The sequence below is a fragment of the Chiroxiphia lanceolata genome, chromosome 6, assembly GCF_009829145.1.
Source record: "Chiroxiphia lanceolata isolate bChiLan1 chromosome 6, bChiLan1.pri, whole genome shotgun sequence".
Classification (NCBI taxonomy): domain Eukaryota; kingdom Metazoa; phylum Chordata; class Aves; order Passeriformes; family Pipridae; genus Chiroxiphia; species Chiroxiphia lanceolata.
The window spans coordinates 43941709-43966609 of NC_045642.1; the positions used below are offsets into that span (position 1 = coordinate 43941709).

At 38.1% G+C, this 24901-nt stretch overlaps 1 protein-coding gene across 28 annotated transcripts in view; it reads left to right on the forward strand.

Annotated features, from left to right (window-relative positions):
- NRXN3 (neurexin 3) overlaps positions 1 to 24901 on the forward strand; it is a 1006081-nt gene that overhangs the window by 944561 nt on the left and 36619 nt on the right. For 22 of the 28 annotated variants that reach the window (XM_032692472.1, XM_032692493.1, XM_032692496.1 and 19 more), the window contains one exon: positions 23873 to 23948. In XM_032692472.1, coding sequence (XP_032548363.1) covers positions 23873 to 23948 — 76 coding nt within the window. Of the gene's footprint in view, positions 1 to 23872; positions 23958 to 24901 lie in introns of all 28 variants that reach the window. The other 6 variants (XM_032692495.1, XM_032692494.1, XM_032692477.1 and 3 more) reach the window with 1 other exon arrangement.

A 24901-nucleotide genomic window follows, 5' to 3' on the forward strand; every position in this document is an offset into this window, starting at 1 on the left:
CTTCCTCATTTTCTTTAAAATAGTTTGGAGTTTGTGACAGTCACTGTTGTTACATCCCTTCATCATCCAAATAAATGCATATACTTCTGAATTATTCCTACCTATAGCAAACAGCAGGTCTTGGGGGTTTTGTTTGGTGTTTGTTGTTTTTTTCCTAAGGCAAACAGAATTATTCCCTGCGAAACAGCTTCTGGGAGTATTGCAGCTTCCCAGGGAACATATCAGAGTGACACCAGAGAAGCAGATAACTTTGTGGGAGAGTTCTGATGTGCTCACATAGGGGCTCTCAATTTCCAGATTTACAGGCTCCTAATTTGAGTCCCAAATCAGGAGTAAGGAGTAACTAGCACCTAAAATAATACAGTTTGGTTTGTTTTTCTAGAATACACAGACATGTTATCTCTCCTGTGCAAGAGCTGCTTTTGAAAATTTACTCAGTGATTAGAAAGCTAGCAGGGTGCCACAGTAGCAAACAAGGATGTCTTTTGGTGTCTGGTCTTTAATGTTTCCCATGCTTGAGGGAAAGATGTAATACTTCCATAAAGGACCATATAGCTAGCATCTTTATACTCATGGAATTATTAAATTCTGATTTGGAAGTTGATGACTAGCTTGTGTATATGAAGTCTAAAGATTTGACTTAATTTCTTTTTATCAGGTGTAACCTAAGTATGCAGTGTCCTTTTCTACTCATGTCTGCTCTTCAGTAGCTGTTCTATGGGGCCATTACTTGCAAGCAGGGAAGCAAGGAAAGCCTTATGAAAGTAGTATGTGTGTTATGACTGAAGACAGGAGAGGGAAGTCATCTTTCACTAGGTGAACTGTAAGCAAACTGATCAGTGAATGAAAAAGGTTTCTGGAAATCAGATTATTCTTAAAATTTTTCCCTGTCTTTTGCCTGAAACTCCACCAGTAACATTGCAATAAAGATCTCTAATAAACCTCCCTTTTTTTGCACTGCTCCACAAACCTCTTGCCCAAGCAAAGGCCACCAATGACAAAGCAGAGAAATGCCTTGGCATACAGGCAGATTGCTGAACTGCCACTAGGGATATCTTCTGCTACATTAGCACGGTTTTCACACACATCCTGCCATGTTAATTGAAAGATCTTTAATTTGCATGTGGGAATAATCTGATTGACTCTCTTCCATGAACCCTCTTTGTAATTATGCAAATGGTCCAGCACAAGGGAGAAACAAGTAATTTTATTAACTTCAAAAGCAATGTGTTTAAAATAAAGAAGACGACAATGACAAAACTTGCTGATGATTTACCAAGCACAAACAACAGGTCCAAGAAATATATGCTCAGCCTCTTTAGCAACTGAATACATCTGGTTTATTGCAGATTTTACTCAGCTACTTTGCAGATGCACAGGGATTGAATGGCCATCCATTACACAACCAAATACTGATGCTTTGTCTCACTTCTGATCAAGGTTTCTTCTTGGCATCTCCCCAAGGACAGTCAGCATGGCTTGCTGTCAAGAAGAAACACTTCACACATTCTGAAATAAGCCAATCACTTCATCCAGAGCTGGCTCTCCTCCAGATTTTTTCTATGAATTATAGTTTGGCTTGAGTAGCTGCTTCAGCGGCTATCAGAGAACTTAACTGAGAATCATGGTCAGTATGTCATTTTCTGAGAACTCACAACTCGTACCTTTTTTTTTTTATCCCTTCACATTGGAAACAACCACTGATAAGTTTGGGATTTGGTGGTTTTTTTTGAAAAAAATGAAATGTCTTTTACATATGTCATTTTGCCCAGTCTTACCAAAGAGTGCTTTAAAGTATGAGTTTCAACATTTTCAGCCTCATGTAGGGACTATGGAGAAAGTCTTTCACCTATAATCGTGCACACCATATGCTTTCCATTCTACAAGAGCAGGATGCAGTAATCATAGAATCATAGAGTCGTTAAAGTTGAAAAAGACCTCTAACATCATCAAATGCCACCGTTAACTCAGCACTGCCGTGTTCACATTGCGGCAGTATGGAGGCATGTGCACAAATCATGTGATAAGATTCTAAATAATGTTGACCAAGCTAATTTGCATCACATACACTGATTCCAGGGGTTTGGAGGGGGTAATTTGGTGATAAGAACATTCCTATGTGTGGGGTTTGATTCTTAGAGATTTTCACAAGTGGTTTCAGTATACTGTAAGTCCCAAACCCCCAATGTCTCAATATATCAGTTTAGTGAGAGAAGTTTAGGGAATGAGCTATGATATGGGTGTGTATTTTGCTTTTGGTATATCCTATAGTATATTAACTTCTATTTACTTTGCCTTTTATTGTGGAGGATACTATAGGAAAAGTATGCATCTGTAGTTGAACTTCCATAGTTTAATCTTTTTGTATTGGTAAAGTATACAACTATCTAGGTTCACCCACCTCCTTTCATCATTACACTGTGTATTCCTTTCCCTCCAGCCCAGATTAACTTGGTCATTAACTCTGGGAAAATATACATTTGTGCTCACTTTGGAGAACTAACCCAGCTGCAATAATGCTGCAAAAAAAAATTGTATGTAATGTGGTATGATGAAGATGCCAAATGTTGATGGGCCTGGTGTGGTGATACAGAACTCATTTTAACCTCTCCCCAGCAATGAGCTGTCAGCAGTGCCCATTCACTTCATTTCAGGAACTCCAGATTGCAGCATGAGGTGTCATACCCTATGTGATGAGCTCATAATTTTTCATTTCTTCCTTTTCATGAATTCCTAAAGACATTCCTCATACAGAAGAAAAAAAAAAGACCTGTCTTTCCTTGCTCACTCTTTGGCTTTCCCGTTTTTCTTTTTATTGTCATTTTATTCTGATTTTTCTAATCCCCTTTCCTTATGAGGCAAAAAAAGAAAAAAAAAACACTGAGAAATGTATTTTCCCTTCAGGGTGATGCAGACTTCAAAAGAAAAATCAGTCATTTCAAGAGGAGAAAAAAAAGTTTAATCATCAGGAGCAATAATTACTTTCTAAATATTAGCATGGCAGATAAGGAGAGCAGAATTGAAATGAAAAGTGGGGCTTTCTCACTTATTCATTATATTTGATTTGTAAGATTGGAATTTCTAAGGACTTACTCTGTATTGCATCTCTGTAATATAGTTATTATAACTGATAATGTATCGAGACAGTTATCAGCTCCAGTTTTTGTGTTTCTTCCAAGATAAAAGATGGCAATTTGAAAAGTAACTGCCTTTTTTTCTCAGCTTGATCTCTTTACTTCCTTTTGTGCTCAGATAAGACACACATTTCTGTTTCCAGCCATTTTGTAGGTGCTTTGCTTTGGACTCATTCATGAGTATGTGGGGCTGATCCTTAAGCCTCATTGTATTTAAGCCACTAGAAATTCCTTCCTTAAGAACTGGTTTCAGGTTTTTTTGGTAGTCTCTGAGTAGCAACCAAGTTAAAACTGGTAGTAAACCTCGTTTTCTATCTGACAGAGCATAATCGGCTGCATTCCTCTACTTGTTGAAGTAAAGAACTCTTCACACAAACATACCACCATTTTACTACAGCAGGATTGTTCTTCAAAGTATTTTATTAAAAAAAACCCAAAAACTCTGAGTTTGCGCAGTGCTGTTTCAAAGCATATCTGCCCATGTTCCAGAATGACTAGAAGGACTTGGCACAGGTACAGAGAAGGTTTTGAGGGACAAAGTTGTAAATGGGGACTCAGGCGATGAGATTTTTTGCAATTTAGCTACTTTAGGTTGCATACTGAAGGAACAAAAGAGATATGATTGCTCTCTTAAACTGTATTGTGTTTACAAAGAGGAGGTTGGGAAAATATTTATTTAAACAAAGGGGTTGCATGGCCCGATATGCCTGGAACCCAACTGTGAATAAGCTACAGCTAGTAGTTAGAAGTGGTTCCTATCCAAAATAGGAGTCATCTGGATGAAGAGGTCCAGGAGAGTAAGTTTATTCATGGCTTTATATGGTGTAGAACTGAAGTGGCTGAGTAGTGGCTCCTGCGCCTTCAGAGGTTCCTTCTTGTTTTTCTGTGAGTCGTGTACCTGATGAGTCTGCACCTACTGCCATTTTAGTACTGTACTAATGACAGTATCAAAGAGTGAAGAGAGTACTGCTGTCTCACAGCTCTAATGAGCTTCAGTGTGATTAGTTGTCAGCTCTTAGGTGGCGTAGTGGAGCAGGAAGCTTTTGCAAAAAGATGCCGAGATCCCGTGGCAGACAACTCATTGATAAACATATAAGACCTTTTGATCATTTAGTTAATCACATAATATGAGGTCAAATTACCACACTGATTAGGCAGTCAACCATTCCACTTAGAGTGAAATTTCTCTTTCTGAGCCAGAAAAGTAATCATCTGCAAGGAAGAGAGGAGACTTTTCCTAAATGCAAGACTGCAGAAATCCCATATACTGACTGCTGGTTGGGTTGAAGAGATAGGCACTCCTATTTTTACTAAATAAGGAAGTACTTTATAGTAGGTTTCAATGTGTTTATAGCTCAGCTTCTGAGGGCTTGAAAGAGCAGAAGCAAAATCCTGAGCTCTTCAAATATATCCCTCAAGGCAAAACTCTGAATAGTGTTACAGAAATGCCCTTAAAATGATCAGCTAGATTTGCTAGTACAGCTGGATGTATTGTTCAGTGGTATTTGAAGCTGAAACTTTGGAGGAGAATTTTGGAGCAATTGGGAGTTCAACCAGTGTTGGTCTTTGCAGCTCGTTTCCTGCTGGAGTGGGTGAGAGAGGAAGGTGCTTGAATTTTTGTCTTTTGGAAAGTAAGTATGATGTTAGAGATAGTCAGAGTTCAAACAGGGAATTTGGGGTGTAGCTAGTCACATTATACGAGGAAAAATTATCTCAATCATTCGGCAAAGATTAACCAATGTGATTTAAGGTAAAAAATCAAAGTGTACGTAAAGTGCAAAAGCCCCTAAAAAGGAGAAAACAATGAGGTATCTTGATAACTTTAGTTATGTGAGAGGTAAACTCATTGGCCTGGTTCTGCGCCCCTCAGCTGCAGAGTTTGTGGTTTAAAATAGAGAGTGAAAAGTGACAGGTAATGTATTGGGCACAGAATGGCCCATTAAATTATTCCTACTTATACTCAGAAATGAGACACAAAAGGTAACAGGAAATTAAGCACTTTTTTAGTATGCTACTGATTCATCAGTTTAATCTGATCACTTTATTCCTTAGAGAAATCACAGCAGTGAATAGTTTTTGAGAATTTTCCTTGTATTGGGGAGCCTTCTACTCACTTCAGCCTGATGAGGTTCACTGCACTTCAAGAAGGGATGAAGGGGAGGACAGTGGAGTGGAGCCTTAAGGCACTTCCTCCCCTGAACCTGTGTAAAGCCAGCAAATCCCCAATGCTGCATGTTGTGCAGATGCAAGAGAAAAACTTATGGAACCATCTCCCCCCCTCTAGACTCGGGCTTTGGATACCAAGGAGGATAACACTACCCCACTCCATAGGTAGTGTATAATTTCTTATGTTTTCCTGTGTGGGATCCAGCTGTGCAAACTTTGGTTTGAATTAGATGAGTGCAATGTGCTGAATGGTGCTTAAGGGTATACAAGCTACACTCACAAACAAAAGGGAAAAAAAGTTGCTCTCTCTCCAGGATGAAATAGTGAAACAGGCATTATTTTGTACTCAGTCTACCAGTGACATTTTAATTTATGAGCTAAGAATGCAATGATTGCTGGCTGCAGAAATTGATTTGGTGTTCATCTGATTCAACCCATGTCAAGAGTTTGAAAGTAATTATGATAGTGGAGCTGATAGGCAGACAATTACATTTTTATTCTCTCTTTACCCGTTTGTTTTTTTTCCTGAAGTTGTTCTTGTCAGAAGTCCCTGAAAGTAGAAGTAAAATCTTTAGTGTTATTTTGTAGATTATTAAGGTATAATCTCAGTTAGTGTTACATATGCACTAACTACATTCCTAAACAGAGTCTTTTTTAGCCTCTTTGGAAATTGAGATTAAGGAAAACCAGATTAAGGAATCCACGTTTAGCCAAACAGTCTTATTCTGCCCATATGTCCTCTGCACCTTCGTTCATCTTGGATATAAGTGGTATTTTCTAATGCTGTCTTCCTGCCATCATTCACATTTCCTTCTGGTCATATTGTGCTCTCTATTCTGTCATGTGAAGGGGTGAGAGGCTCTCTTTGCACAGCAGGTTGCAATCAGGACACTGCTCTGTGAAGGAGGTGCTGTAGGATTTTGTTCCTACGCTCCTGATGCAGTGAGAAATATCCCTGCCTTTAGCTATTCAGAAGCATGGATGTCAAGCCTGGATCCTTTTCTGGGGGCTAGACCCACCAAGGTGTCTAGTGGGTGCTTTGCTGTCATGCACACACTGAATGGTATATCTGAAATTTAGCTGCAAATTAAAAAAATATTATCTGAAAACCAATACTTTGATATAATTCTGTTTCTGAGGTTGTTTTTAAGGGCATTTTGGGGATATTCCAGCATAGAAAAAAAGCTAATCTTTTAGCATCATAATTTGTCATAAAACTGAGGTGTTATTTCGTTGTCTGCCATACTAAATATGTTGCTTCTTTACCTAAACAGCAGTATTCGCAACAAGGTCTCTTTTATCCTCTTTGTACTGTAGTATCTAATAACAGGTTCTTGATCTGATTAGAGGTTCTAGGTTATATTATTATTGTTAAAATTCAGGTAATATCTGCTGTATCTTTGCATATAAACTTTATGTTTTCTGATAATGTATAATTTAAAGAAATCTTTGCCCCGTGTTTGAGTCACGATCAGTATCTTTTCTTGGTATTGAAGGGCCACTCAGCTATCCACAGAGTTTAGAAGAGAAAGGGTGGCAGAGAAAAGCAGGAGTAATGTTGGAAGTAGGAGGCCAAAGCTCATGAGCTTCAGTAATACTACAAGGAAGGGAGAAGCATACTAGGAGCAGGAAGGCTTTGACAGCTTTGGGCTGAAGTTGGAACACTGAGTGAGACATAGAGACTTAAAGTCTTCCTTTAGCACTTTTTCTTTAGATCCTAGATAGAAAACAAATCATAGCACAAGGAGAGAGGTAAGTGAAGTCTGTGAAAGGTATCTGTCTCCCTTCCAAACTTGTCAATGATCCATTTATTTCATTCATTCACTCCTGGTATATTTTTCTCTCTTTTGGTGAAGTGGATGAGAAATTATATTTACTTTAAATCAATGACAAGGCATGGAATTGTATCGGAGTTGTTTTCGTTTATGTCCTTTACATTCATATGCTGTAGAGGATTTAAAGAAACTATGACTGTAGAACATTATAGGTTATATGTTTTTAGGTCAATGATTTTCTTTTGCAAAGACTTGCGTACTGGTATTCAGTTAGGTAAATCATGGTTGGCCTGGCAAGAGTCAATAGCTTCTCCCCCAGGTCTCTGAAGACTACATTTCACATAGAACCAGATTCTATGGTTGCTTGGTGCTGTAATTTTTGTATTTATTTGCGTGCATTCTCTTTGACCTCAATAACTTTAGATGAGAGCAGTTTCCTTAAAACTATTTCGTCACTGATCCCCAGTGGACAGTAGTCACTCCAGAGTGAAATGTCCTGCTCACCCAAAATGATACAAATGATTTGAAGAGAAAAGGTTATTGTGGGTGAACATATGCCATAGTTTTCCCATTTTTGACTGTCTGTTGGGCTACAAACTACAGCTGTGGTTTTCTGTAACGTTTAGGTCTATTCTCATCTTCTAATTTTATTCATGTAGCATTTTGACATTATATTTAAGCCTGATTCACTTTACAACATACATGATATAAAAACCATTTACCATCAAAAAGAGGTAAGGAAACAAGTTGGAGCAGATTCTACAATGTGTCCTCACTTCCAGAACGTACGAGTTTACATTCCACATTTCTATTTGTAATAGAGTCCTCTCTCCGTTATTCACCTTGGGTGCATCAGTAGGATTGCTCCATTCCATTTTGAATGATTACACATTACAATGCAGTGCTTCTGCCTCCTGACACCCTGAACCTGATAGGCATCCCTTGGGCTCACACAGATGCCTTCTGCAACATCAGAAAGGAGTCTCATTTGACTTAGAATGACTGAGAAATCCAGCATCCTCTCAAAAGCTTTATTGCTTCTGTGTAGATCCCACTCCATATACAATTCAATAGATGGCATTCTGAAGCACCTCAAGAATCAATAAATTCCTTCTGTTATAGGGCCTTTAATTCAAAAATGTCAGAAACTGACGCCATAACAGAAAAAAAATGCATTATTGGGCACTGATTTATGTATGTGCTTAATCACACTGAACATTGAAAATTTGTTTCTATCCTGACAAATGGCCAAATCCGGCTACTTTTGTATATGTATTTGCATTCAAGAAGGCAAATTTAGAAGTTGATAGATGAAAAAAAAAAAAAAACCAAAACCTGAAAATATCATTGTGCTACTGTATAAATCTGTGTTGTACTTTGCACTCAGTTTTGGCCATTAGCTGTCAAAAACTGATCTATGACAAATAAAAAAACCTGAAGGATATGCAATGGTTTCCACATGAGTAGAGTTAAATAGCCTGGCATTCTTCAGCTGAAAAATTGGTAACCAAATGGTGATAACAGGGATCTCTAAAATCAAAATTGTTCAGAGAAACTGTGACTAGCCAATGACTGCTCACTGTTTTTCATGAAAGATTGAGCAGTGAAATAAGGCAGGAGCAGGCTGAGATCAAACAGGAGGAAGTACTTTTACACAAAATGGGGAACTCACTGCCATATGATATTGTAGAAAAGAAATATAAATAGATTTTAAAAGCTAATATGTCAGTATGTGGTAAAGAAACCCATTAAGAACTATGAAATACAAAATCTATGCAGCATAAAGATGCAGGTATAACCACTTCCTAACTGATGCTTGCCATTCCAATTAGCATATGTGACAGAAAAGTACTTCTGCGTGTTTCTCTTGTGTTTATCCTTTTTCAGTGAACAAACATAAATAACTATCTAATGCCAGAGGCAGGAATCAAGGCTTCAATGGAGTTTGAGCTAGCATGACTACACTTATGCTCTGTTTTTACATGTTCTTACTGCACAGTGATTATAAGTATATATTTGCATTTGAAGCACTTCTGTGTGTGGCTTTGTATAGACAGATACCAGACATACCATCAGGCATTTTAAAGAGCCTGAAAAAAGCAAAAATTACATATGAGAAACATCACTAGATAAATCGAGAAGGGGGCAATGAACCTCCAACTCTTTCTGTAAAATTGACATTACAGGAATTCCTTCTAAATGGAAAGGCCTTTGTCTGTAAATTGCATCAATATTTCATTAATTAAATTAATTTTTCTTTCTGTCTTCCTTTAGTTTTGTTTAATTAGGATATAGTCATTTACAGCCAAACCTCTGTTCAGCTGCTATAAAATATTCATTTCCAGTTGCAGCTTGATAATGAAACAGTATCCTGCATCGCATTCAAACTGTTGCAAAGCAAGGCAAATTACCAAAGGGAAGGGAATAAATTCATTTTTTAAAAAAAAACAATAGACAAACATACTCAGTGCAAACTGGTTTCAGGCAAAGGGAAAGGCTGCCAGCTAAAAAGCAATTTATGTAATATGTTGGCAAGGAGGTGGGAAGGCAGTGAATAGAACTTAATGAGTTGACAGCTGTCGAGAGCTCCATGGTGTCAGATTGTAGCATTTATTTCGATCAATTGTACATTCTGGGTAAGTGGGAGACAGGTAAAAGGGATATCCTGGGACCAGCCAGGTAATTTGTTCCACTACCTATAAGTTGCTGAGATTCAAAGCTGCCTGGTACAGAGGTTCCAGAGCTTTACTCTGCACCTGTTGGAAAAGTTATGCTTTTTCTGAAAGCAAAGTTTATGTTCTGATGGGATGAGTACTTGTGGTCCACTATGTGTTTGATGATGAGTGGTGTTAAGCTCTGCTGCCATTTATTTCTGTAGATGAGCACTGCAGGTTTTTTCACAGATGAGGAGAATTTGCAGGAAATTCCTTTCTTTCTTAAGCAGGAGTCTCAGTTTTTAGGACTGTGCAGTCATTTTCAGTACCGTATTTCATTTCAGAAACATTAAAGAGAGTGAAATGTTTCTCAGGTCCCTCCTACCTCAGCCCTGCATAACAGTTTGTTACAGTCCATATGTGAGTTCCATTCTAACGGTGTGGGTCTTTCTGCTCACAAAATATAAAGAACTGGATACAATCATGATAGACTGCCCAGGGAAGTGACTGAGTTACTATCCCTGCAGGTATTTAAAAGATGTGTAGATGTGGCACTTAGACACACTGTTTAGTGGTAGACTTGGCAGTATTAAGTTAGTGGTTGGCCTCAATGATCTTAAAGATCTTTTCCAACCTAAACAATTTTGTAATTCTATAATCTTTATCCTGATGCTTTACACAGCACTCTCCTCCAAGTATTCTCAGAGTAGCTTATAAATATTTGGATCCAAGAGGTACATTTGCATCTTTACTATCTTAAAAATTAAGCCATGATGTACTGGCAGGTTAACTGCCTTGCCAAGACTCATTGCAAATCAGTGGCAGAGGCACTCTGCCTCTCAGTCCCAGAACTCGGCTCTTCTGTGTAATTCCACAGTTGTGGAAAATGGGCGATCAGACTAGGTGAAAATAATGGACCCCTCTTACCTTGAGATTTCTGAATCAAAAAAAATCTCACTGACCACAGTCTTTTATTTGCAGTTTTATGCCTGCTAACAACTGTGCAGACAATTACAGGATTCTTTAAAAAATCCTTTGCCATCTGAAGCATTCAGAGTAATACAGTGCTATACTCTGGAGTTCTGACGATGTCATTGCAGTGTCCAAGAGTGCAAAAATCCATATGCTTTGATTTTACATGCTGTTGCCAGGCAAAATCCTGATATGGGTATAAATATGCCAGCTATTGTCAACTTAGCTTGCAATGCAGAGAAATGGTGTAACTATGCCAGCATAACCCCATCTTCAGTCAGTATTGCTAGACCTAAAAGGAGCAGCTCTGACAACTTGGATATGCCCTCCTGTCTGTCATGCCAGTAACCTCTCTACTGTGAGTAAGGCCTAAGTCTGAAAATCAAGTGGTAAAAGTACAGAAGGCACCACCGTTTAATGTCAGTGGCTACTATGATTTGTTTCTGGATAGAACAAGTGAAGCTACAATAATGATACCATTGAGAAAGGAATTTTAAGGGAAAGTGAACTTGTTTCCTCCCAAGAGAGACTAGAAATGTACCATCAAGCTGTTGCTATAGCTGTTATAGCAAGGGAACATCAAATTTTGTCATAGAACAAAAATTCTGATTTTTCTGCTTTTGTAATTCTTGTGAAAAGGCAGAAACTGATGTAGCAAGAAACCTAAGCATACACTTTTATCTGTCCAGTCAGGGACTGGAGTACTTTAGATATGGGGACAAATACCTCTTGCTACATTTTGGCTCTGTCCTGCTCAAGCTGTTCTGTTCTATGTGTTGCTAAGACTAAGGTTAAATCCTCTGTGGGCTAAAACTTGGCCATCCATAGTCTAGAAGGCTTGGGTATTTCTGTGTATTACTAAAGACTTTTAATGGACATCACATAAAATCAGGCAGAGTTTCTTTTGTGATTTACAGTGTTGTCAATGTTATAATTAGAATATATGACTAAAAGACTTTCTCAGAGTGCTACTTTCAAGTGTCTCACTCAAATTCTTTATGCAGAAGCTTCTTCCTTTTGTAGTGGGCATGAATTTCATGCTATCTTACAATCTTTACGAGAGGTTCTGTTGTCAAAAATGTTACTTTACAACAAATCTGAGTTTAGAAGCAAGTTTACTGACAGTGGAAGAGAGATTCTTATTGATTTAGAACTTCGTGTCCTCTCTACTTCTGATGATGTTCCTTTGGATACTTGTTTCCTAGTATCTCCCAGCTTTCATCATGGAAATCTGAAGGACACAAGGAAGAACCTTGTAGTACTTGCTGCCTTGATAGAATTGCAGAGAAACACAAAGCCTCTTCACTGGGTGTGGTGTGGATTTGTTGTTTTCCCTTTAAACAGGTAGAAGTATAGATGATGTCATCATGTTCTTGATGGTGTTTAAAGTTGCTTGAATTCCTTTGTCTAGCTCTCTCTCAGTAAGTGCATTCCAGCTGAGCGTCTATTAGGCTGTTAAAACTAACTTTTTTCCTTTTTCCATTTTACACAAACACAAAAGATTGATTTGCTTTTACTATAGTTAATCAAACTCACTAGAAAACTAAATAAATAAGCAAGGAAAATGGCCTTCTTATACTTCACAGAGAGCAAATGTTCTGATTAGGCAGGGGCTGCTGAGGCACCCAGCGGGGATAAGTGTTGGCCAGGTTTGTTGTGCATGGGAGTCTGCCTACCCAATCACAAAATTTTCTTGCATGACAACCATTTGCAGCTTGGACCACTTCATGTGCTATTTCAGTGAAGTTCAGTTCAAATTTAATGTGCAGGAGGCATTTGTCATGTTCCACAGCTCGTGATATTAAAGTGTACCTGGTTTCATCAGTACTGGATGGACGAAGTATGTTTTTTAAGCTGATGGGTACAAGTTTGATGGGAGTAGATCTCTTTCCTTGTTTAGGTTATGATTAGACAAACTTCTGTCTCCAACTTTCCTAAATTTCCCCCCATGATTCCTGGCGGTGGTGGGACTGATTTCATTTACCTGTTTACTCTTTTGTTACCTGTTTTTTGCTATCATGTGGTGTGAAGTCAGTTCCCTATCCGTCCAGTAAAGTTGTTACTCTACTCGTATTTCAAAAGGAAAAAAAATTGTAATGATAGAAAAGCATGGTTTTTAAGCTTCAGATATTTGGCAGTTGTATTGCTGGATGAAATAATGTCTAGAACTGTTTAACTTAATTTTTATTAGGTTTGACTGTGATAATGTTGATATGTTGATATGTTAATGGTAATATATGACTTTTGGTGTGTATACCGCTGTTTCTGTACTAGCTGCTAACAATCATTTATATCCTATATTAAGAAGGATGAACTTGTGGTTAAGAGGCTGTCACTGTTCCTGGGAAATCTGAGTTCTACCACAGCCACCTTTGTGACCTTTTTTGTGTTTATGAACTTCTTAATTGCTTATAAATTAAAACTATTTATGGCCTTTTTTCACAGGTATGTTGTATATATGCTTACATACAGGTATTTAGTGGCTATTTTACTTTGTTAAATGTTCTGCTCTGTAATGTTATTCAGGGAGCATTTCTAGGTGCTGGTCTGTACCTAGTGTGCCAGAGTTTATTCTTTATTTATTCTACATTATGTTTATTCTGCATTTAAATGTGTGTGGGTACTGCCTTCCCCGTGTGAGCTAATGTGTGAATCCTGTGAGTAACAGTATTTAAATGCCATTTTCTAAGTGTGGGTTAATGTTTGGAGAGAAAGAGGAATATTTGTCTGGCAAAAATAGTCTAGTGCATTAATGAGAATATTCAAAGATAGTTGTTTATCTTATTGCACTCAGAGGTACTTACAATAATTGCAGAAGTTGTTTTAAGGGACATTTATTCAGAGTGATTACGTTTATTGTTACTTTATGAATAACATACCCTGTCACATTAGATTTTAAGTGCCACAGTTTGGACTGAAGATCAAGGTATTTTCTTCTTTATGAATTTTACAGTTGCATATGCCAACTGTTTGTGACCGATATAAAAATGAGGAGCAGAAATTAAGAGAGAAGCAGGAGATGAGGCAGAGAACTCCACAACTTAAAAAAAAATGATGGGTGATTGGTGTGCAGCCCCTAGGTTTGGCTTGTCCATCTCTTCTCATTTGATGCTGGGAGAGATGCTGTGGGCTAGCATGGCACTTCAGTGCAGCCAGGGCACAGCAACTGCCCCTCCACCTTGACTTGCTAGCCTTTTGTAGGTCCGGGGCAACCTATTAAGTTTCACTGCCATCAATGTTTAATATGGGAACTTGCTCAAGTTTTCTCCAGAGAAAAATGTCTACCGGGAGAAGATCTCCCATATCTTTAATTTCTTGTTAAGCCTCATTTGTAAGAGATTACGAGGTCCCAGCAGTAGGTGCTACAGCAATAGGAATACTGCTTTAATAGAAACAGGACTTGTGTGGTTTTATTAAGGATCACATAAATAGAAATGCCAGTTAAATTGCATATATGACTGCCTCTTTGCTGTACTTCACAGTTACTGTACTTCACAGATTTCTTTCTTCTGAGTCATGTGTTGGGGGGAGTACAACATGGTGTGCAGATTTTGAGGCTTAAGAGATTGTCATTAAAGCTACTGTGCTGTGCTTAGTTATTTATTTCTTGCTCAGAGTGATCCAATCAATAACAGAACAAAATCAAATACAACTCCCTCCCCTCTGAGGAGAAAAGACAAGCTAAATAAAGATGTCCAGGAGAAAATGCCAGCAAACGACATATTGATTTCCAGCAAAGGAGCAAAGTGTAAATGAAAAATATTCTTCTGACACAGTTATTAAGTGCCAGCTAGCACGCAAAGAAAAACCCATTTACTCTTACCAGAGGCTGAGTCTTCAGAGGGCAGCTGATTCATCTCAGATCATTAGTCTCTAACTTTTTGAAACATAGGCTTCCCTTTACTAAGTGTAAAGGAGTTTTCTGTATTTAGACTTTGCTTTGAGAATGTAAAGTGTTTACTAAAATTCTGACTGAATGCCAAGCAAGCAGAGAAGTTGTTTTCTCACCATTTTATGGCAGTATAAACAGAAGCATGAGGAAAGGAGGCAATTTTGCTGATGTCAGATAGTGAATTTATGACAATATCAGGACTGCAAAATCAAGTAACATGAGGGCTCTGATTCAATGTCCTTGGCAATTTGGACGGGGGCAATTTAAGAAGTTACTGCTTTCCAGTGATCTACCCTGCCCTTCCACTGGGGAAGCAGATAACATTTTGTTTTTCAGCAAGCGTAGTTTATAGCCTAGTATATTAATAAAATTATTTCTGTGGCAATTTAAGTTAATACATCAGAATGAGTGCAAAGGGACTAGAGCCCACACCATCAAAATGTTTAATTCGGGCCATAAGCTGGCTTTTTCCTACACACCTCTGAGAATCTGTATTCAGGTTTTGCTTCCTGTGTCCTGCTTTAAGCAGATACTGAGAAGAGGACTAAATTGAAGCTTATGCTGCCCTGTGTATTCTGCTGGTTGTTGGTTCTTAGGGGGATAACAGCACAGGGGAGACCACTCTGAAACTATTTTCAGACCATTTCTGAAAAGAAATGTCTTCCATTTGAAGACTCTTGGACAAGGATGGGGAAACACTGTGTAGATTGATGTGATATTCAGAAAGTCAGAGTCCCAAGCAGTGCTTGAATTTCAGCATTTTGTCCTTCCAGCAGCTCTCACTGATTTCAGAGTGGGAGTTGTTGTGGGTTAAGCTGTAATGGCTTGATTTTAGCATTAAACTATTTAGTTACTTTAGTTCATGATGGGTACACCTAGTGTACCTTTGGAATTTTCACCTGTATCACCACCATCTTTATAACTGGGGTTATGCTTAAAACAGAGGGCTGGCAGTTTCTGTTTCAAGTAACAGGTTTCTTTCAATTAGAAATAATAAAAATTTAATAGAGAAGGGGAACAAGCTGTATCAAGTGATGAAAAGGGCACTCAGCGTGAAAATTCTTCTTGTGGTCACTCTGAGGGGCACTATGCTCAGATAATGACTTCAGTGTATAAACACAACTTCAGTCTTCAAGGTACTTCTTTGGAAGAAGGAAAAAAGAAAGGAGAATATGGATGATAAAGCAGGAAAAAGAGTCTCTTCTCACACCAAAGATGTATCTGTTGTGTTAAAACCGATCAATGGTATTTTACAGTCCAGTTGAAAGCTCTTGCAAATCTTGATGGTTACACTGAATAATCTGGAAAAGACTTGCCAGTTGATCCTTTCCTAGTTCAAGACGAAAAGACCACTGTTCTATTAGGAAATAAAAGAAACAGAAAAGCAAGTGACTCTGTGGGCATATGTAATCAATAAACAACCAATCTAGATTCATGGAAGTAAAATTTTATTTATTTATTTATCTCCTAAATAGTATGTAATTTCTTCAGGCCAAGAAATAAATTGAAAGGATTTAGAAGGATTTGCTTATCAGCAGAACACCATGAAGAATTACATTCTTTATGCTTTTGGAAGGTACACTGAAGTTGAGTTAAGCTGCTGTGGTTCAATACTTTTCTTTCCCCTGTCAGGGTGCCTTGAACAACAGATGAATTAATCCTCCCTACTTCTCTTTCTCCCCTCTTTACCCTCCCTTTACTTTTCCATTCTTTACCCTCTCTTCTCTTTCTCTCTCTGCTCACACTCCCTCACAACATCATCACCCTTTCCTACTGCCAACAGACAGAGATGAAAGGCAGAAACATGATTTTTCCCTGTTGTCTTTGCACAGCTCTGGCACAGAACAAAGTATCTGAAATTTGTCATCAAACCTGGTTGAGAAGACTCAGACTTTACAGTCTTAATGAACTACTGATTTTATTGAGACAGGCTTTTGGTTTTCAAAGGACTAATTCAAGCTTTCAAGACTGTTTTTAAACATGACTGCCCATGATCTTGGATTGACATACAATTGGGGGGATTATTTTTTGCTTTCTCTTACTTAACTGGCTAGTTCCTTAGTCTCTTTCCTGCCGTAGTAATGGACAAATGACTGATTTTGTTAAAGGGTAGGTCTCTCATGATCCCTACTTAGTGGTATAATTTGACAACAAATCAACTTTTATGTCCAGCCGGAAACATGCAGCCAGGAGATGCACTTTTGCTGGGCTACTGTTGAAGGGTACATGCCTGCTGGTTACCTGTCAGCCACTTGATAGGTAACCTACCAGCCTCAGTGACAGGACCGGAGGGAATGGCCTGAAGCTGCATCAGAGGGGGTTAGGTTGGATATTAGAAAAAGGTTCTTTCACCCAAAGGGTGGTTAAGCACTGAAACAGGCTCCCAAGGGAAGTGGTCACGGCACCAAGCCTGACAGAGTTCAAGAAGCTCTCAGAGTTCAACAGTGCTCTCAGGCACTTGGTGTGATTCTTGGGTCTGTCCTGTGCAGGGTCAGAGCTTAGACTTTGATGATCCTAGTAAGGTTCCCTTCCAACTCAGAATATTCTGTGATTCTTGATCTGAGCCCAACTAGCTGAAAGGCTGTTCTGGATACCTTTACTGCCTGCTTTGGAATGACAGAGAGAAATATGTAACATGTTTATATTACATAGTGATGGATAGGATGCAAATAGTGACTTGATTTAGAGTGAATTAGATTGGACTGAAGATAGATGGGGCAAGCTCTTCCCCACTAGAGCATATACACTAATGGTATTCCTACCTGGATGGCTTGTGTAACTGCTTGATCTCAGTGCTAGTGGTTTCTGCTATTTCCTTGAGGGCACTTCTCCATAGTTGATAAAGATCACTATTGAGATTTTTTTGGCTTAGTTTTATCCACTCTTTTTTTAAAGCACCCTAAATAATTAATCTTTCTTTCTGATGTCCTTTGTGACACCTGTAGATATTTATCATAATTTTAGTCCTTAAGTCCAGTTCTGATATTTTACTAAGCCTGTCTCATTCATACATCTCTCAAGTTCTTTCCTCTCTTCAGTGGCTCTTTTCTGAATTGACTCCAATTACTCTTTTAGCATTGAATTGCCTAAAACTAAATGTAATGGGCTATTCTCTCTTCCTGCAAGTTGTAGTAGTCTGGTTGAAATCAATGCCAATTTAAACCAACAGAGGATTTGACCCTCTTGTTTTTGTATATACGGCAAATGAGCTATATGAAGAAAAATTATTAGTTTCATGTTCTTTGATGCATTGCCTGGGCAGAGGTAGACAGAACCTCAGCAGCACTGTGTGGGGGTGCAAAGGGCTTGCACATATTTCTGGCTGTGTCTGTCCCATGATAAGAAAATACGTGTTCTATCCAGTGCTAATGAGATGGACAGTATTAACCCTTTAGCAACAGACGGTGGATACAGGACTCTCCTGAAAAGTTTATACAGTCCCAAATTGCAGCTTCTTTTGTAATACCTCGTTATGATTTTTGCAATACTTCTAATATTTTTCCATTTGTATGCAGATTCTTTCTTTCTGTATGTAGTAGTTTGGATTTGTCCAGACTGAGTCTCTGAGGTCTGCTATACCGTAATGAACTCCAGGGTATTTTGCAAATAAAGATTAACTAAAAAATGTGAAACAAATGTAACATGTAGAAAGGACAGATGGAGGATTCTTATTTAATAGAATAGTGTGAACAGAATATGAAAAGTTTTTATTTTTTAAGAAGCCTGGTTACCAAAGTATGAAAGGTTGAGGTATTCGAGCTAGAAATGATACCTAATGAGACAGACACTTCATCTACTCTCTTCTTTTGGCAGGAAAGCAAATGCCTTAAACCTATTATATGTCAAGAAACATGTTGGTTTCTAGAAGACAGGATAGCATCACTACTTCTTGCCATTCTGGGGGAGTATTCATACTGTATGCTGTTACACAAAGAAGACAATACGTGGTCCATATTCCATAATAAATTTGAGATATTTAGAAAATATAGTAGTATAGAATCAATGGAGGGAGTGAAGTGGTTGTATTTATGAAAAGTTTGTTAACTTTCAGCTCTGTATATTTTAGGTGTGAAACGCAAATGCAGTGCCCAGGTTAATACAACTGTATTCTCCACCTTGGGAAGATATTTGTGCCTGATATTTTGTGATACTTGTATTTCAAGAAGTACTGTAAATTGTGGTTCCTTGGTGGCAAATAGATTTATAGTTCTCTCACAACAAAGCAGTAAGTGTTGCTTTTCAAATAATGGTGTTGAATTGGAAGTAATATGTATAGTGTGCAGAAGAGTTTCAAGAAAAAGGCAAGTAGGAAAATTGAATCCTACTTTACCAAGGGAAGCAACTGCCAAGTAAGTCATTCTGCAGAAATTTGTTTGGGGTTTGAATTTATGGGTCCTTGTCTTTTCTCTCTCAGTAGAAGGGGAAACTCCATCATTCTTGGGTGCGTTGTTTATAATTTCATAAAACTATTCTGTGACAGGACTTATTTTATCCAACATGCTTAATCTTTCTCAAATAGCAGTGCACCCAAAGAGCAAGGTGACGAAAAACGTTTGCAATTGGGAAAAGGAAGATTCAGCACCTGCCTTTTTATATAGAACAAAGGAGCAAAGGTTATGGATCTGATACATAAACTAGGGCTTTGGACAATTGAAAAATTGGACAGGAATGGAGTCATCTTGAGCAGGTCTTGCTGCACCATCCCAAATTTCTTTGCACTGTACATCCCACACCAGTACATACAGTGTAATGAACAAAGATGTAGAGCCATCACCGTGGCAAGATTGAAGAGGCCCTTGGAGTGAATAATTAGGAGGAGGTGATTACAGAACTAATAATTCAAGGAAAAGAATGGAGAGCCAATTCAGTGAAATTGAAAGAATTTGAAGGTAAATATGCCCATAAATCCTCTGGGGTGGACTTAGAGTTTAGCACTTTCTCCTACCCTGGTTTTATTCCAAGGCAATTTCATTAAACGCTAGAAAGAGGGAGAGAAAAAATAATAATATAAATGCCATAAAAAATCTTTCAGAGGAAGGAATAAAAAGGGTTCCTGCCAGAGAGAGATTTTATTGAAAGTTATTATAATACCTATCTTTAGTTTTATGTCCTTTAATACAGGCCAAGTAATTTCAAATCTGGGGTTCTTTAAAAATGAAATACATATTTTAAAATAGTGTAGTGTGACTTATTATTTTTAATATAGAATTTAGCTAATATGAGGAAGAGAAAATATTTTCTCTCTCATGTTCTTTCCAATGAAAACACAAGCATTGTTTTCATCATAGCGCATGGAGAATTTTCATTACTATCCTGTTGCCCGTACATAAGAATGTTTAGCATTTACTATCCCTAGATCTCTGGGCAGACACTAAAGAATTAATCTGTTTACATCCCCTGGGGCCAATGGGTGAGTATAGTCAGAACTATTTCAAAAATGGGAACAGGGAACCAGAAATGGGATAGTGATTTTGCTTACTGCCTTACAGTGTGATGAGAAGAAATTTAGTGGAGAGATTTCTAGGGTCTCTGCTCCCTAGCCTCTCCTGTCTTGTGGAAACACAAAATACAGTAATCCTCTGGTGAAAATTCTCAGCTCCAGGAGGGCTTTGAAAGATACAGATTCCTGTTACAAGAAATAATGGTCTTCTGGATGTTTCCTTTACTCTGTTTCCGTGGTCAGGAATTTGCTGCTCTTCCTCACTGAAATGGCTTTATTCCTTTGGGATGATTCAGACGTTGGTATTTGAGTGGAAGGTGCATGGAAAACCAATATGTGGTGAGACTAGAAAATCAGTTAGTGATGAATTGTGATGGAAAGTCCTGAGATTAAAAATACAAGATAGGAAATGGCAAGACAGATTAGTGTACTTATCTTTTCAGTGGTTTCTAGAGATCTCGTTAATGACCTTGACTTAAGTCTAGCACCACTTCTGGAGGCTTTTTTCTTATTCTAACCCTCATTTTTACACATATAAAATCAGCAGCATGGGATACACAGCAACCACAGAGCAAGAAAAACGGGAATATCAAGTGAAATAGCTTGCAATAGGGATGAGGAGATAGGATGGAGATTAATTGATAAAATCAAGTGTGGAACCAGTCTTGAAAAAGTACAGATAGAGGGTTGAGTTGGCAGAGTTTTGCACATCATACATTTGCATTTTGTCTGAGTCTGGCTGACTCTGCCCTTCTCTGTTCAGAACCAATGCAAGCTGCACGAGGATTTTATAGCAGATAATCTGGTACGCATGTCTAAGAGTGCGGCATAAATATGTTACATGTACTGCCTTAAGCTGCTTATTAGATGGGATATTGATCAAGAAGAGAAACAAGGGCCAGGCTTCATGACTTTTCAGGTCCTGGCACAGGGACCTAGGTATAGGGTACTTACTAGCCTTGCAAGGATGTTTTTACCTTTAATTTGGCCAATCACTTCCAAAATTTATTACCTACCAGTATCCTATTGCAAGGAGTTGCCCAGTTAAAAAAACAGCAACAACAACAAAAAAAACCCACAAACAAACAAACCCAACAACATTGTATAAAGAAATATGACCTGGGTTTTTTTCTGTGCATGCTACCTTTCTGGTTTCATATGATGCCCCTAATAAGCAAGAGAGGAAAAAAAGAGTTATAAAGAAACTCCTTATTCTTTACAAATACTCAATCACATTGTCAATTCAATTGGATTTGATTCCAAGTTAATGTTGCATGAAGCCCTTACATCTGAGCAAGTAAGTGGGTAATCGAATAGGTATAGCTGCTGATAAGTGACAACAACACATTGTTATAATTTTTGTTTATTTCCTACTGGAGCAAATCATTACTATTCTTCTGTGAGAAGTGTGAATTGTCAGATCTTCAACTAAGAGCAAAATCCACACATTCTAAATTCAACTTGGAAACCAAAACCAATTGCCAGGCCAGCGCTTTAGCACTGAGGAAGTCTTCTAGTAGTGATGGATATTTTATTCTTTTTTCACAGTGCTATCCTTAACTTTAGACAACTACAGTACAAACCTCCAGTTTCGCTAACTACATTTGATCTGCTTAAAAATTTCATGCAGTATAGTTTTGTTTACTAAATTGTGCTAAATTACTATATATTGGTGCAATTAAAAACTAGTGTCTTTCTACCATGGGACAGCTGCATTTCACTGTTGGAAGATGTGATCACTTTATAAGTTATAAAGTTTACCAGGATAAATAATACTTTCTAAAATATATGTGACAAGATGAGAAAAATTGAAAAAAGTAAATTTCTACTTTGTACATTCCTCCTTTCTTATGCAGACAAAATTTTAAAGCCAGCTTGTTTTAAGAGAGAAGTCAGCAGAATTCTTCCACTTTTTATGACTGAAAGATGTTAAAAAAATGACCTTGACATTGTAAGACAGGAAATTTCTTTGTACGTATTACCTCCAGTCCCTTTTAATCTTGACTCCCCATTGAGGCAAGATTATAAAAGTGTTTAATGAAAGTATTTAAGCCTGAAACTACTGCAAGATTGCATCCTACAAAACATTGCCAAGTGGCAATGCTGGATATGACTGAGTAATACATACAATAAGGATTCCCTTACTTCATGGCTGTTTTTTTACAGATACTCTATTTTTACAATTTTTATTTACAGCTGACCAATCCTGTTTTTCCTTCTTTGCTCAATCTAAGCCACGGAAATGAAGACTGAAGAAACGTTAGGTTCAGTCTTTCTGACTGATTTCTTGGTTCTGTTTTTTTCCCCTTAGCTCAAATACGAAGAGAGAGGGAAGAGCGAGGGACTTCTCGCTGGGGTCAAAGGTACTTCATAGCACTAGGAACAGAGGAGGCTAAAGAAAGACTGAGACCTCAGAACACTTATTTAAAGGAAAGAGGGAACATGTTACAGACAGCCTTAGCAGACATACGAATATAAAGGAGACATTTAAAGCTGGGGAGTCTTTTTCAGGAATAAGGATTTGAAAGTCTTGTCATGATGTGAGATTCCTGGGAATACTCACTGAGAGTACTAATGTACAGCTGCCCTGCTCCCAAGTTCAGCAATGCTTCCTGCCTGGTGAGGAACATTTCAGGTGTTTTGTTTCAGGAGTTAACCTGCTGATCCTACTGCTCAACAGAATAGGCAGCTCTCTTCAAGGAAGAGTTAAGGGAGACAGTTTCAGCAGAAGCTGTGATTTGAGCCAGTGCTGCTGAGCTGTGGTAATTTTGCATTGTGTGCAGGAACATTACAACCTCTATCCAGAGGCTGCCACAGACTCTCCCTAATGGTCTGCATTACTAATTCAACTAATTGCAGCAATTACAGGCAGGAGATGCTGCTGGGGAGAGACACCAATACACTTCTCTCTAACATGCTGCAGTACATGCTGCTCATTAATTAGACCAGCACACACACACACACAAAATAAAAAAATCACCAGCTGGAAGTGCAAAGGAATGTGCTGAAAGAATGTGCTGAAACCTATAACAGTTGTGAACAGTTACAGTATGGCTTAAGCATTTAAGAAACAGACTTTATAGCTGATTAACCTTGTTACGGTCATATCTCTGTTCACTTGTTAAGCAAGCAGGTAAGATTGCATGTTGGGCATACCTGACCCGTGCAGCAGTTCTTCGTCATGTGACAAGTGGGCTGCACAGATATTTACTGTCCGCCAGATTCCCAGCCCAAGAGGTGCATTAACAGAGCAGGAGTTGACTTAGGCTCAGTGATGGATCACTTGTAGCAAAGAGTACTGCTAGCTGCCTCAGTGATGCATAGTATTTGAGTCTATCTTGTATATTTTTCTTTGCAGAAAGCATGTTCAGTCTGAACATGCCTCCTATGGCAAGTCTCTCAGTAAGTGCCTTCTGTCTGACTCTATATGATACTGGTATTTATTGAGGAGCCCAGCATCTTCCAACCAGACACATCCACTGTGGCTGTTGGAGGGCAGTTTGCCAGCCAAAAAAGCATTATAGCCCACTGTACTTTGTTCAACGGTATCAGTGTGATCCGCCTGCTGACCTAAACAGCCCAACAGGTGCACAGCACCTATGCACACCTGAAATATTCAAGAGCACAGAATAAGCACTGTTCTTTTGCCAGGAGACACCAACTCAATGGAGGCACATTTACACAGGCACATCTGGAGTGCTTGGTACAACTTTAAATATTTTAAAAGTTACAAATCTGAAACTCTCTTTTTCTTGGATACTTAGTTACCTCTGTAGCAGCCTCTTGACTTGAAAATAACTTACTTTTTTTTCCCTTTGTTCCTTTGCTTCATATGCCAGACTACAGATGACATTGTTTCATCAGCTGAATGTTCCAGTGACGATGAAGATTTCATTGACTGTGAACCCAGTACAGGTAAGTCAGGTCAGTCTTGTTTTGCTTGCTTTCTGATTTCATTTGCAAAAAACAATGCATACATATGTTTATATGTGTGTGAATGTATACATATATAGTTATATATGTATATATATGTGTGTGTATATGTGTGTGTATGTATACATTTATGTATATATACACTGTATATAAAATAAAAATATACAGCCAAGCATCAGATCCCATGGACTTGGCAAAAGCAAAACACAGATATGTTGTCGCTATTTGGTTTGAATAAAGTTGTTTGCAGAAATAGAAGTTACTTTACTGACACAGTGGGAAACCAAAAGTATCAATGTGAAGTGTGACAAATAATGAAGATTTATGAAGTGGGAAGGGTGAACATTTGAAAAACAGAAGAGAAACAAAAGTGAAACAAAAATGTGTTATTAGCAATGTTTAATCTTTCTTAATTGCTCTGAAGATAGATATTAAAGGTTACAGTTGTCCATGGGATTTTGAATACAGTTAACATGGTAATGTGTTTATACTAATTTTGTTTTCTGTGAGCCCAGAGAAATTGGGGAGCACCAAAACATAGTTCTAACATAACAAAATTAGTAGTAATTCTTGCCTTGTTATCTGCAGTGATGCTTCAAAATGTATCCATTAAAGAGTCAGAAGGACTGGCCATGTGGAACTGACTCAACTTCTCCTTTTCAGATACATTTTGATATATTGATGGCTTTTCTTTCTGGTGAGATATATGATGTGATATCCAGCAGGCAACTGCAGTCTATTTTATTTCTTACAGGCTTTTTCAAGTCTTCTTTTTTGAGGCTTGCCATGAGTTAAGCATTTCTATAATAGAGAACAGACATCATCGAATTTCTGTGTATATTTAAAACAAAAAGACGGAGTTTAGAATTTTTTGTTCTTAAAAGTGAAACATATAAATAGTTTAGGGGGGTTCTTCTGTTTGGCTTTGTTTTGTT